This window comes from Oncorhynchus nerka, linkage group LG23 (assembly GCF_034236695.1).
Source record: "Oncorhynchus nerka isolate Pitt River linkage group LG23, Oner_Uvic_2.0, whole genome shotgun sequence".
Taxonomy (NCBI): domain Eukaryota; kingdom Metazoa; phylum Chordata; class Actinopteri; order Salmoniformes; family Salmonidae; genus Oncorhynchus; species Oncorhynchus nerka.
In genome coordinates this window covers 25,146,522-25,160,810 of record NC_088418.1, presented here as the reverse complement: position 1 = coordinate 25,160,810, position 14,289 = coordinate 25,146,522, and the positions used below count along the sequence as shown (strand labels likewise).

Here is a 14,289-nt window from a genome sequence, read left to right as displayed (position 1 = left end):
TCGCTGTACCATTTACACCTTCTGTAGAGACCCATCCATTTAGCAAGATGTGGCTGGTGGTTATTGCATTTTCACGACCCAGTTTGTCTGGGTAAGCGTCATCTAATATTTATAAAATATTTTTATCTGGACACTTTCTGTTTACCTGGATTTTTTCCTTACTGTAGGCTACTAATTTTACAACTTTTAGTCTTAATCTTTACTACTCTACTCACTGTTTAGCACATGACTTCACATGTGAATTCATAAAGAGATGGGTGGGACTGGCTTAAGAGGGTGTGAACAATGCAGAATGAGTGTAGACAAAGGAGAGCTCTCCAGGAGGTACCAAAACATTCAAAGGCCATTTTCTCAAAAGTCGAGTTTACAAGTTGTCAACTTTCAAAGCAGAATAACTTTCCAATTGTTCCTCAAATGCAGTGTATGATATACCATTTTGTAGCTCTGGCTCTGCTTTAATCTAATGTAAAAAACGCCATTTCAAATTTTTCTACAGAAGACGCGAATCAAGGCGGTCGGTCACAAATGCGCAATTTTGTCACACAACACAACACTTAAGTCGAGGGAGCACACGCAATTGGCATGCTGACTGGAGGAATGTCTAACAGAGCTGTTGCCAGAGAATGTAATATCTCTACCATAAGCCACCTCCAATGTTGTTTTAGAAAATTTGGCGGTACGTCCAACCGGCCGCACAACCACAGACCATGTGTAACCACGCCAGCCCAGGACCTCCACATCTGGCTTCTTCACCTGCAGGATCATCTGACACCAGCCAACCCGGACAGCTGATGAAACTGAAGAGTATTTGTGTCTGTAATAAAGCCCGTTTGTGGGGAAAACTAATTCTGATTGGGTGGGCCTTTGTCCTCCCAGGCCCACCCATGGCTGTGCCTCTTCCCAGTCATGTGAAATCCATAGATTAGGGCCTAATTTATTTATTTAAATGAACAGAGGGGTGCTGTTTTGTTTGCTCTGAGACTTTCTCTGGTGAGAACTACTTTTTTTTGCCAGAAACGCTGTGGAACATCCATGTGTTCTTTTGCAGATATCAGATGTGCAGCAATGTTTTTTGGACAGCAGTGGCTTCTCACGTGTTGTCCTCCCATGAACATCATTCTTGTTTAGTGTTTTACGTATCCTAGACTCGTCAACAGAGATGTTAGCATGTTCCAGAGATTTCTGTAAGTCTTTAGCTGACACTCCAGGATTCTTCTTAGCCTCATTGAGCATTCTGCACTGTACTCTTGCAGTCATCTTTGCAGGACGGCCACTCCTAGGGAGAGTAGCAACAGTGCTGAACTTTCTCCATTTATAGACAATTTGTCTTACCATGGACTGATGAACATCAAGGCTTTTAGAGATACTTTTGTAACCCTTTCCAGTCAACAATTCCTAATCTTAGGTCTTCTGATATCTATTTTGTTCGAGGCATGGTTCACATCAGGCAATGCTTCTTGTGAATAGCAAACTCACATTACATTTACATTTAAGTCATTTAGCAGACGCTCTTATTTTGTGAGTATTTTTTATAGGGCAGGGCAACATCTAACCGACATCTCCAATCTCATCACATTGATTGGACTCCAGGTTAGCTGACTTCTGAATCCAATTAGCTTTTGGAAAAGTCATTAGCCTAAGGATTCATATACTTTTTCCCAACCTACACTGTGAATGTTTAAATTATGTATTCAATATAGACAAGAAGAATACAATAATTTGTGTGTTATTAGTTTAAGCACACTGTAAGTGTCTATTGTTGTGAAGATTAGATCAAATGTTATGACAAATTTATGCAGAAATCCAGGTAATTCCAAAGGGTTCACATAATTTTCTTGCCCCTGTACATACATTATTGACTGCTCAGTGTTTTGCACCAGCAGAGGGTCTGTGCTACTTCTTCCACTCATGCAGCAAACAAGATTTGCTTAGAATTTCGTGGCATTATTTTATAGTATGAAGAATACAATTGAACATAGCTGAATAAAATAGAAAGGATATTTTCTCCAAACGATTTGGGGGAGTGCGCTCTGTGTTGAGTGGTTAACATAGAAACATGTCCTCCTATATACGCTTAATTTAAAGTTATGTAACTTTAGATGTGATACAAATGTTGGGCTATATGTTTTGATGAGACTAATAATGATTTGAAAAAGTTGCATGAAAGGCATGAGCTCTTTTTTTTTTTTTTTGCGCAGGCTATACACACTCTCATTCACAACTTGACAAGCATTTCATAATGCCTCAAATTTCCATCCCGTTTGTGTGGCTGTAATGCCCCCTAAAATCCATGCATTTTGTGGCCAGTGGCCATTGTGCCCTTGGGCTGAATATAATAATTATAATTACCTTCTCCTGGCTGTGTGCCGAAGCACCTCTCACTCACATGGCTCTCTGTCACGTGATCGGGTCTTTCTCACAGGCTACAAGTGAAGGCAGACTGACTTCATGACCAAAAATGAACATATTTACACTTTGTAATGTTTCTGACTCATATCGATACCACATTTATAACCAGAGAAGTTGGTTCTAGGAGGCAGTTCTCTTTTAAGAATAGGCCACGAAAAATAATATCACTCCTAGTTGTGACCCAATTTCTATAAAGTTTTAGATACAAATGCAGTATGTTGCAATTACACATCTCATACTCATTGTGCTGTCATTCCATACATGTATCATTTACAATTAGCTGGGAGGTTACGGAAGTTTGTGGGCAAAACACAAGCAGAAGCCTTGGGAAAACGTTCAACATCAACATGAGAGTAAACCGAGACAATAGATGACATAGTGCCACAATAGATAACATAGTACCACAAGTACAAATCTGACTGGGCTTAACATGACCATTCAACAGAGGCTTTAACTTTGTGAATAGACTTTCCTGTTCTGCACTTTTGTATCAGTTACACACACACAAACAGTCGATCTGCTTAGCAAACATAAGCTACATCTAGAGAGGTAGCAGCTGAAACTCTTAGCAAACTGTGGATTGACTTAGCCTGAGAACTACAGCCCTCAAGGCGATAGACCGATTCACTTTACCTGCTTGAATATTAAAGAGATTCTCCAGTACTTTTGTATACTTTTTAGCCAGCAGTTCTGAAAGTAGCGTTCACGAGCCACGTACAGATATGTGCACCATGTCATTGCGCTCTCACGCTCTGCTGTGTGTGCGTCTTGCTAGCTGAAGAGGGGCTGAACCTCATTGGCTGAAACTCAAATTGCTAGGGGGCTGGCCCAGGTGGGGTAAAATGGCACTGAACAACTTCCAGTAAACAGTTGCTTTCAAATCAGGGATTTCGAGGCTAATTGAGGTAAAACAGTAATTCTGCTCATAGATTATGCATGTACGAACTACACATTGACACATCCAGCCCAAAGCGGGAGGTTTAAAAAAAGACTTACTAGTTGCCAAAGTTCTGGAGCATGTCTTTAAACACAACTGAAGTTTGAAAGGCAAGATCAGACTTGTTTGCCTTATTGGTGGGTTAACACTGAAATGTTGATATAAGATTTCAGGTTAAATTTGATAGCCAAGTGCTCGCTGCTATGCAAATCTTTCATAAATTAGGTTGGTCAGGAAGTGGATGGCGGTGAATAGATGGGTCGTTTAAAGCGGTTGGAAGTTTATAAACAGCAGTAAATGAGATGGAGATTGACATTTGAGAGGTGAGAGTGAGTGGGTGTCTCCCTGCACTTGAGCTTTCGATCCTCCTCAGAACAGGCCACAGACAACCGGAGCGCCGGGTCACCACAGCACAGGAAACACCTCTCTTCACACCTCCAGTTAGAGAATTGGTGAGACCAGCACACGTAGGTGAGGGTTTCACTACTGTCAGTGCTGTGCTTTTGTAGTCCTGACAGCAAAAAACGCAGGGAAGAAAGACCCCACCATATGTACAGTAGCCCAAAGAGAACGGCCCTGGGGGGACAGTCTGAGGAAAGCACTAGTCAGAATACTTCACGGGCCAAAACGGGCATGTCCTTCCATTTACATGGCAGTGAGAGCCTGGATGGATGGTGGTTTTTCTGGGTTTCCTCTATTTGTGTCTAATCAGTGCTCCACACAGGCCACAGTTGTGCAGTAAGACGCAGTAACATGCCGGGAGTGAGATGCTTATTCCTATGGGGGGGTTTCACAACAGCTCGTCTTCAACGGAGTATTACTGTGCTGAATAACTATTCCTGACACTTCACTAGCAATAGCCTAGATGGATAGGGAGATGGAGCTAATGGGAGATTCTCTCTGAACAACAATGGAACACACACACACACACAGAAACAGGATGGGGGTTTGGGACAGGGCATCGGACATTCCGCTGAGGATTAGTGGGAATGTACATAAAAGCAGGACAGGGGAGGCTGACTGGCTGGCTGTCTGTAGAGGGGAGAGGGAGGTGGATGGACAAGAGCTGCCTGCCACCATCACAATGCAGGGCCAAGAGCTTTGTGTGGAAACTAGGTCAAAACCCACTGGAGTGTTGGTTGAGAAAAACCTTGTCCAATTTGTGATCTTCCAATTCCCTGATACTGCCATGTCTTCACTCCTGGGGTGACCTTATTTTGAGGGTGATCAATGTGCGATAACGGAGGGTTAGGATTGTGGCTGTGAGATATGCAGCAGGGCTTCCTGTACAATACACATAAGTTACTTATTTACTGTAACATTTTCTGATCATCAGACCTCAGGGAAATCGAAACAACTGTGAGACAGACTAAAAGGCTGAGGTGGCTAGACTGGCTACATCATGAATCCCCGCCTGCAGTCTCATCTCTTTCATTTGCTCCGCTCTTCCCTCTCATTCTCATTGACTCCACCACATCACATTCAGGCTCTTCCTTCATCTCCGTTGTCTTCTCCGTCTTCTTTTCTCAGCCCAGTTACATTTTTATCCCTTGCCACTAACTTGTCTAACCCTTCAGATCTAGGGTTGAATGGCGGGAACCCGGTTACCGAGATTTACTGCCCAAAACCACTCCTTTTCCTGGGATAAATAACTGCGAGAAACCAGTAAATTATAATAAATTATTTATATGAACAGCAAGGCGTGAAATGGAACTGTTAAATTATATGCAAATTCTAAATCTGGCTTCTCTATGGCCTCTGCATGATGAATCACCAACGCTCAGGGTGGGGACAGACAGCCCATCTCAGTATGGAGCGATGCTCACAATGCATGTAGACCTATCATCTCATGGTTTTTCTTGGAACAGGTATGCCTACATTTGCTGCAGCATAGTCTATGCTACAGTAATACAAAGACCGAATGTATGTCTAATTTATCCATCTCCATCTGGCTTTCGGGGGTCACCTTGTTTTTTAATTGTAAAGATTTTTTTTTTTTTAATTGCAGCTGTAGAGTTTTAAAAACAGCCTATCACTAACGTGAGCACAATCTTGCAGTCTTTCTCTCTCTCTATCAACTCCATTTAAACTGCATCCAAAATAGATAATCCTGTACTACACTGAACAAAAATATAAATGCAACATGCATTAATTTCAAAGACTTTACTGAGTTACAGTTCATAGAAGGAAATCAGTATATTGAAATAAATTAATTAGTCCCTAATCTACAGATAACACATGACTGGGCAGGGTCACAGCCATGGGTGGGCCTGAGAGGGCCTAGACCCACCCACTGGGGAGCCAGGCCCAGGCAATCATAATGATTTTTTCCCCCACAAAAGTGCTTTATTACAGACAGAAATACTTTTTACATCAGTACCCTAGTATAGGGGCTTAGCCACTGTCAAAGGTCATTCCGTGATGGAGTATATACATTTACATTCAAGTCATTTACCAGACGCTCTTATCCAGAGTAGTGAGTTCATACATTCATACTTTTTTCGTACTGGTCCCCCATGGGAATCGAATCCACAACCCTGGCATTGCAAGCGCCATGTTCTACAAACTCTTCTTGTTCCATTTTCTTTCCTCCGATCCACACGGTTGCCTGACTGTCACACACACACATTACACACATCTTCCTGGAATGTTTCCGGGATGGGATTTGCATTCAACTCTGAGGCCCCATTAACGGATTAGGACATCCATGCAAATATCAGATATCTGATATCACACTGTACATGCAATAGCTTCCCTCGTCTGCAACTATCAACGCAGGGAATGTCCTATGCAGACCTAGCAGTGTAAAGTTAGCTAGGTTAGATATTAATTATCCTCTGCTCAGACCTACCTGTGAAATGTTTTTAGGTACATGAGAGATTTGCCAAGCGCTTCCACCACAAGGAAAATAAAATGATTTGTGAAGCTTACAGACACAATAAAAATCCACAAGGACAGACTAAATGTACCATATAAAATAAGTTGCTGTAAACAAATGTTATATGCCCATTGCCCACACTGTCATGCTGAACACCACTTTCTATTGATTTTTCATGGGTATATTTTGTTTGTGAAATGGCATCCTTCACATGAATAGTGATGCAGATGCCAGAAAGGCCATTGCATTTCTGCAACCTAGTTACTCAGAAGCTTGTACTACCACCGAGCAAGGAGGGAATAACTAGAACTAAGTTTGATCTGTATATAGCTAGGCCTAGTCACATGGTCCTTTCACCCGAAAACAAATGGAAAGTTAGGTGGGCTTCTATGGGTTTTATAAGTCTGTCTATCCTACTGGGTGGAACATTTGTGTCACTAACTAGGACTATGCCAAACTGTCCTTGAATCGACAAATACAAAACCCACTCATAAGGTCATTAAATAACATTCTTCAAATTCTAGAGATAAGTCTGTCTACTGCTTGCTTACTTTCCTTAATGAAGAACGCAAACCAGTCTAAGCCCATCTTTCTCTCTCTAGTCATGATAGGCCAGGCGGACATCTGAGAAGCAATTGAATAAGCTAAGCTGTAAAGGGTGCAAGCTTTCCCACAGCTCATGGAAACCAGACATGCAATACCTCAGCTCAACGAGAGACACTGAGGTAATCAAATCTGCACAACCTGGTTTGCGATCCAAAACAAATCCTTGATAAACATGGATGTCAGGAAAACCACAAGGATACTATGGAGCTACTCGTGGAAGAGGCCACCAGAAACCAAACACCATGGAATAACACAGAGTTCGACTACACCAGCGATCTGGGAGGGTTTCCCAAATGTCATGTTCATTTATCTCGCGCCATAAAAAAAACAAGATATGGTACTTCGTGGTGATGGTCCAGAGTGAAGCAGTCCCCCCTCCCTCTCAGAAAACAGGGTCGTAGGGAGGTGATGGTACCCTACACATTTCAGCCCCTCTGACTCTGGGGAAATACAACATTCTACTTAAGCCTCCCTAACCACTCAGTCTGGGGAGCCAGAGATACCTATGGGGTGTACAGGAAAAAAACAGGGCTGACAATGGTGTTATGAACTGGGGGAAGGGGATTTAAAGAGACGATTAGTCAGCCAGCAATAGAGCCTGCTAATCTATCCTGTTCCAAAGAAATCACTGTCAAATGTTTTGACTAGGCCTAAATGGTGGTTTGACTCGAGTGACTTTTGTTTGCCAACCACTACGCATTAACTAACTTGTATAATGTAGAGTGCATCTGTGCTTAAAATGTCATGGTAAAATCTAAAATCAGGGAAATGAGGTTAACAAAATAGAATGTCTCCTCTGAAAGAATTGTGGATAAAGCTATAATGGAAGTTCCCTAATTGCCTAAACCCCCACCACCACCACCACACATTCCAAGATCTTCCTTTCAGCAACCACATTCAGGGTCAGTCCTAAAATTATGTTCTAGCCTACAATAGGCAAGATATGCTAAATGTGCTGAAGTAGGCCTATACGGAATGGTCATCATTGAAAAGATAATTAAATTGCGAATGTGTGTGTCACCAGTTACAATGGTATTTGCATCCAACCTTTCGCCCATTATTTGCAACTGAAAGGTTGGGTGCTTACAGGAAGTAAGGACTACTTGTTATAAACATACTTTTGTGACTGGCACAAAAGGCAAGAATGTTGGACAACAGAGGAATGAACCTGACACCCTTTTAACTTTATTGTTTATGTACTGAGTTTGTGTACATATAACCACATCAAACACCTAGGCCCAGCCATGTCCTCGTAGACATATAATACAATTAACTCCATGGCCTTACAGAGAAATAAAGCAGGGTGGATTCGGAGTAAAACCAAAGGACTATGGAAAAAAAGCTAGGGGGGAAACTCTAGCCTATACCCACATACAATTATTTTCACAAAAAGGGATGTATGCCAATCAAATTATTTATTTTACACCTTTCACCTCCCAACAGCTGTGGAAGGCATTTCAATGTTTTTCTTTAATTGGCCTCACTTCCTAGCGAAGAAAAACCACAGAATTTAAGTAATATGTTTGGGTGTAAAGCAAGATGCCTGGGATGGAGAATGGGTGAAGGTCATATCTGGGGCAGGATGGAGCAGCCAATACACATGAGATTATGCAGTACAATGGAGTGAGGTATATTGCCTATGGGCAGATTTGACCATCTTCGTGGCTTGTTTTAGAATAAGAGGGCAGGAGGTACCAGGCCTGTCCTGTCAGAATTAATATCAGCCCGTATATTTTCCTTCAGATTTAACACGATTTTCATGCCAAATCCCAGCTATTGAACACTGACCAATGAGAGATTAGGCAAAATATGAATCAAAAAAAGGTTAAGAATGAGTGGCAGTGTTGGCCAAATCTATTCTCAAATCCATTGGCCAAAAAGCATTCTCTGGGTTTAACGGGAATAAGTGACCCGAGTTCATCCTCTGATAATTCATTTCAAACCCAAGCTATAGAGCATGAAATTACTCTCAAGCTTTGTCTGATCATGTTTCAATAGTGTGTTCACAAACCATTTGTAGCCTAGTTTACTGTTATTGCTGATAAATGCAAAGCTGAAGGTTTGTGTTTAGGGTAGCCCAACGGCCCGGAAGATGGCGATATTGAGTCAAGTCATTTTACCGTCCAAATGCATATGCAGCCAGCAATACAGTTGTATCCCTCGTGAACCAATTTGTGCAAAAAAAATAAAATAAAAATTCTCCATTCAGGCTGCATGGGCTTCGATTTCCTCCTTAACCTTTCTTAATGGCGATAAGGCGGGAAAAAAACAGGGGAAATAAGTACTTTACTTATGAAACACCATTTCCATCACCATGCTAGACTGGCTACATGTTAATCCCGGATGTGTTGCATCGCGTTCAGCCAATACGGTTGAAACTATCAGACCAAGGGTTTCATAGCATTAGTGGAAACCAAGACTATTCTCAGGGCAGACCTGGTTGTTGCTAGATATGTTTGAGTCACGCCAGAGACAATTTTTAGCATTTTAGCCAACCCTAACCTAATTCTCCTAACCTGCTGCGAAAAGTCACTTCTGCTAGTCAAAACCGGCAGACCCGCCCCGCCATGAGAACAGTCTTAGTTTTCCGCGATACAGCGCTTTAACGGTGAAAAAAGACTGCTGCAACTTGATTGGCTGAACACGATACACAACCAGGATTGGCATTTAGCCACCATGGTGGTGAAAAATGGTGATTCACATGGAAAGTTAGCATATTTCCCTTTTTTACCAGCCTCCACGCCATTAAATAAAGTTAAGGAGGAAATCGAAGCCAATAGATCATGTTTTAGGTACGGTCTACGAGGGATACGAATGTATTGCAGGCTGCATACAATGAGTTTGGACGGTAAAAGGACATGACTCAATATCGCCCTCTGTCGGCAAACGCTACGTTTAGGGTTTAAATTATAAAAACATAGCCCGGTGTTCTTCAGTATCGTACACCAAAGTCCAAGTGCTCAGGTTTCCTAGGTTCTATTGCATTTTGGGGTAACATAAATCCCCCCAGTGCGTTCCCTCTTCATGGAAAATAACAAATAAGAGTGTATGCCTATCCCATGTGAGAACATGTTACCTGACGTTTATAATCTAGGCTCCTTACTCAATCTGAAACTAGTTGTAATAATGGCCATTAACAGAGGCCTACCAGTTAGCTTGGCTGCCTAGTCTCTGTTACAAAATAGCCTACAAATTAAAGCCTCTCGCCCTTTGAGGAAACACTGAGGGATGGATTGCAGTTGATGGAATTAACTAAGATTTTACAGGAAGCTCTACAGTAAAGCGGAAAATCAATAGTAAATCATATAAACAGAATGAGGCTTATGATCTCTAGGTTAACACGCATGCAGAACCCTTTCAGATGACCAATTCACCATGACTTTACACTCCCTCATGCACTGACTGGGAACTGAATAGCAAAAACAATGCACACACAAATCTAAAAAGAGATGCGTCTCACCTGGTCAGCCCCATAGGCAGCAGCAAACTCCATAAACTCCTCAATGCGTACAAATCCATCCCCATCCTGGTCCAGAGCGTCAAACACTGCCTTCAGAGGTGATGGGTCTTCCTCTCTCTGATTCACTATGGGGACCATGGAGTCAGACCCCACCATTTTAGAGAGTGACAGCGTCTCTACTGTTTGTTCACTAGTCCATCCAGAATCAGAAGACAAACCATTCAACTCCAGAACTGGGCAATCAAAACTATCACGTTTGTGACAACCCGTGGTTCCGGCAAACAGGTCCAAGTCTGCCAACCTTTCCCCATCGCGCTGTTCAGTTTGTAAGGCAGGAACACTGTCACCCTGTACAGCCTCAGGTGGTTTCAAGTCCCACGTTTCCTCATCGGGCAGCACGTCTGAGGTCAAGCACGGATCAAGAGCCATTTCCTCCTCTCCCTCATGTTTGGTAAAATCAAAGATAATTTTGTCTTCCATCAAATCTTGGGGGCCATTCTCCTCAGAGCTGCAGCCACTGGGCAGTTGACCAAGGACCGAAGCATCTCTGTTTGAGAGGAACTTTGGCGACGGGGGTTCAATCGATGGTGAAGAGTTCAGAAGGAGGGACGAGTCCCCCTCACCTCTGTGCTCTGATAGAGTCAGGATTGAAGTAGCCAAAGTGTGTTCCTGCTCTGAATCCTCTGCAGGTGATGCACCCGTGCAGGTTGGTGACTCAAGAGGAGTAGGGCAGAGGCTGAGGCTGCTGTCACAGTCAGGAACCTCCAGATCCAGCAAAGGCACAGATCCCACCTGAACCCCTGGAGATTCTCTAGCGCAGTCAGTATGGATGTTGTTGTGTGAGAAGCTGCTCTCAGGTAAACCTTCAGGGGTACTGTTACTGACTGTGGGTAGATCAGTCACAGGTTCCAGGAATAAACCTTTGTCCCCGGTTTCAGGTGACACAGTCTCCCCGCCCTGTAAGGGAGGAGGGAAGCCACTGTCCTCATCCAGTGACAGGAGTAAAAGCTCCTTACTGACACCCTGTGGGTTCACCTCACCTGAAGGGGCAGGGCTGGGGGAGAAGGTGAAGTTTTCAGAAGAGAGGTAATCTACCAACAAAGAGGAAGCTTCTGTGTTGGTATCTGGAGTCCTATCTGAAACCTTCACAGGAGAAGGAGGTTCACTGAGGGTTATCAGCTCCTTGTGACTGTTAACGGAATCTGTGTAACTCACAGGTGGATCTTGCAGGGAATTTAGTTCCTCACACACTGAGTTGTCCCTGAGCAAATCAGTGGTTTTGGAGAATAACAGCCAAGGTAGAGGACTGTCACTTACATTGTTATGTTCCTCAATTTTGTCTTTGAGAGGCGATAACTCTAGAGGTTTGTCCAGGGGAACATCTTGAGAATGATTAGCTTGATCTCCCTCCCATGGCAAAATCTTGTCCCCACCAGAGTAACTGGAGGTCCTGAAAAGACTGTCTAAATTTAAGGCGTTCTCCTGGAAAAGCTCTTCCAGGCATAGAGATACATCCGGGTCAACTTTCTGGAAATCCAAAGCTGTCTGACCACCTTTTCTCTGAGACATTATGGCTCCTTTGTTTGAATCCAAGAGGATGAATCCATGGGAGCTTGTGCCTTCTGGATCCCACTCAGAATGCCCCAGAGGGCTAGACATCAGAGTCTGTTCCATTTAAATAGATAATTCCTGAGCAAATTTGAGAAAGCTTATAATTCCTCTTACATTAAAGTCAAAATCCAATTCTTTCTCAATTTCAATATTGTTATTCTACACATGGTAGTTGATATCCTTGATTAGATCCATAGGCAAATGTTGCATGATGGTAAATAAAAACCTGCCTGTCTAGCTCTGAATTTATGACATCTCAGCACTGTGTAAGCACCTTAGTGCTTATAACAAGTGTACTCCCTATATTCATTGATTTGTCTACTTGCCATAATTGTTGATGTTGCCTTAAATTATCCACTACTCATGCATTTAGTGACTAACCCTGCATTTTTTAAAAATGTTGTCAACTAATCCAATGTGCATTTTCAGAAAAATGTATAATTCATTCCATAGAATTATGAACTTTGATGTATACTTTTAGAATGCAACATTAATTGGTGACATGTGGCTTAGCAAAATAGCAGACTAAATAGAAATGTTCTAAGATCCAAACTATTACTGGGGCAACATGATAACGTCCATATCGATCCTATTAAACTATATTCTAATAGTTAGTATTCTAATTCCATGCCAATGTCATACAATGACTATGATATTACAAGACAATATGAAGTGACATAACACACAAAAAGATGAGTTCCTGTGATAGGAAGGGAATTGATCAGTTTAGCTTGATAGAAAATGGTCAAACCTGATCAAGGAAAAAGGAAGCAAATGATAAACACGGCGTGCTATATAAATTCACTGTCCCCATCTCCAGCATCATTGGGATGGACTAATTTTAGCTGTCAGTTGCCCCGGTTGTTGTCAAGCGTCGTCTTGCTAATACAGCTGACTGCCCAAAAATTCAGTCTGAAAATAAGCAGAACATTGGATTCGTGCTATAAATTGGATCCAATAATATCAACAACGTTTAACTACTTTTAACTAGTTAACATGTACTAATATGTGGCACTGCCACTGGGTTATCGACAATTTGGTTTCAAAGTGTGATTGAAGCTAACGTCAACTGGTTAACCAGCTAGCTAGCTAGCTTTTAGCCAATGCGAGATGTGTTTTAACTTGACAGTGGATTATAATACGCCAACCTTCGAGTAAATAAATAGCTAGCTTGCTAACTTAGTTAGCTAGCAACGCTGAACTCCATGTAAAGCATGCCAATGCTTGCAGACTGACAATAACATGTTTGGCAATATGAACATTGATTTAACGCGAAGGCGTCCGAGCATCCCTATAATATCCTGAAGGAAGCTCGAGCTAGTTAGCTTGTTAACTAGCTAGCTAACGAGCCAATTCGTCAGCCCTTGATTCTGAAGCAAAATTAGACTGAATATGAAGACCTTCAGCTAATTTCCTTTTCCCATTTAAGTCAGTTTATTCGTTCTGACGATAATTTTCATTTACATCCGCGTTTTGTGTTTTTATCCAGACGTTTCGGATCCAACAATCATCCACCTGTGTCAGGAACAAATTCAGCCCGCTTGCTTAAAATTTCTTCAGCTTCTCCCGGCCTCCCGAAATGTATTTACCATCCTAACGCTCTCCAAAGACATGATTCTCCGTCTGAAGATGCTTCTGTATGGGTCAAACATACAAAATATGTTGCCACATTTCTAAACCGTGATTACAGCACTGAGGTATAACGATATAAAGGAACGCAGAGGCCGTTCACACTGTCATCAGCATCAGCAGCAAATACCCGGCCCTTGCCATCCCTCAGCCGCATACAGCGGTGACGTTTCACGCACGCGCACAGAACGAACCGCAGTCCAAAATACGATGCAAAATACCTGTGTAGGCTTTTAATTGCATTGTCTAACCATTGTTTATTTCATATACTATATATACAAAAGTATGTGGACAACCCTTAAAGTGAGTGGATTCAACTATTTCAGCCATACCCGTTGCTAACAGGTGTATGAACTCGAGCACTCAGCCATGCAATCTCCATAGCCAAACATTGGCAGTAAAATGGCCTTACTTAAGAGCTGTCACACAACGGCTGTGTGCTGAAGCACTTAGCGTGTAAAAAAAATCGTCTGTCCTCGGTTGCAACACTCACTAAAGAGTTCCAAACTGTCTCTAGAAGCAACGTAGGTACAATAACTGTTAATCGGGAGCTTCATGAAATGGACTTCCATGGCCGAGCCTAAGATCACCATGCGCAATGCCAAGCGTTGGCTAGAGTGGTGTAAAGCTCACTGTCATTAGACTCTGGAGCAGTGGAAATGCATTCTCTCGAGTATCACGCTTCACCATCTGACTGACGAATCTGGGTTTGGTGGATGCTACCTGCCCCAATGTATGGTGCCAACTGTAAAGTTTGGT

The 14,289-nt window shown here is 42.5% G+C and overlaps 1 protein-coding gene across 2 annotated transcripts in view; it reads right to left on the bottom strand.

Moving 5' to 3' along the window:
* The window catches only part of rab11fip3 (RAB11 family interacting protein 3 (class II)), a 46,106-nt gene extending 32,631 nt beyond the window's left edge, over positions 1–13,475 (bottom strand). Inside the window, exon 1 of one of the 2 annotated variants that reach the window (XM_029629447.2) lies at positions 10,291–13,475. In XM_029629447.2, the coding sequence (XP_029485307.1) occupies positions 10,291–11,964 (1,674 nt within the window). In that variant the 5' untranslated portion in view covers positions 11,965–13,475. The remainder of the gene's footprint in view (positions 1–10,290) is intronic. The other variant, XM_029629448.2, reaches the window with a different exon arrangement.
* Positions 13,476–14,289: the final 814 nt, after the last annotated feature.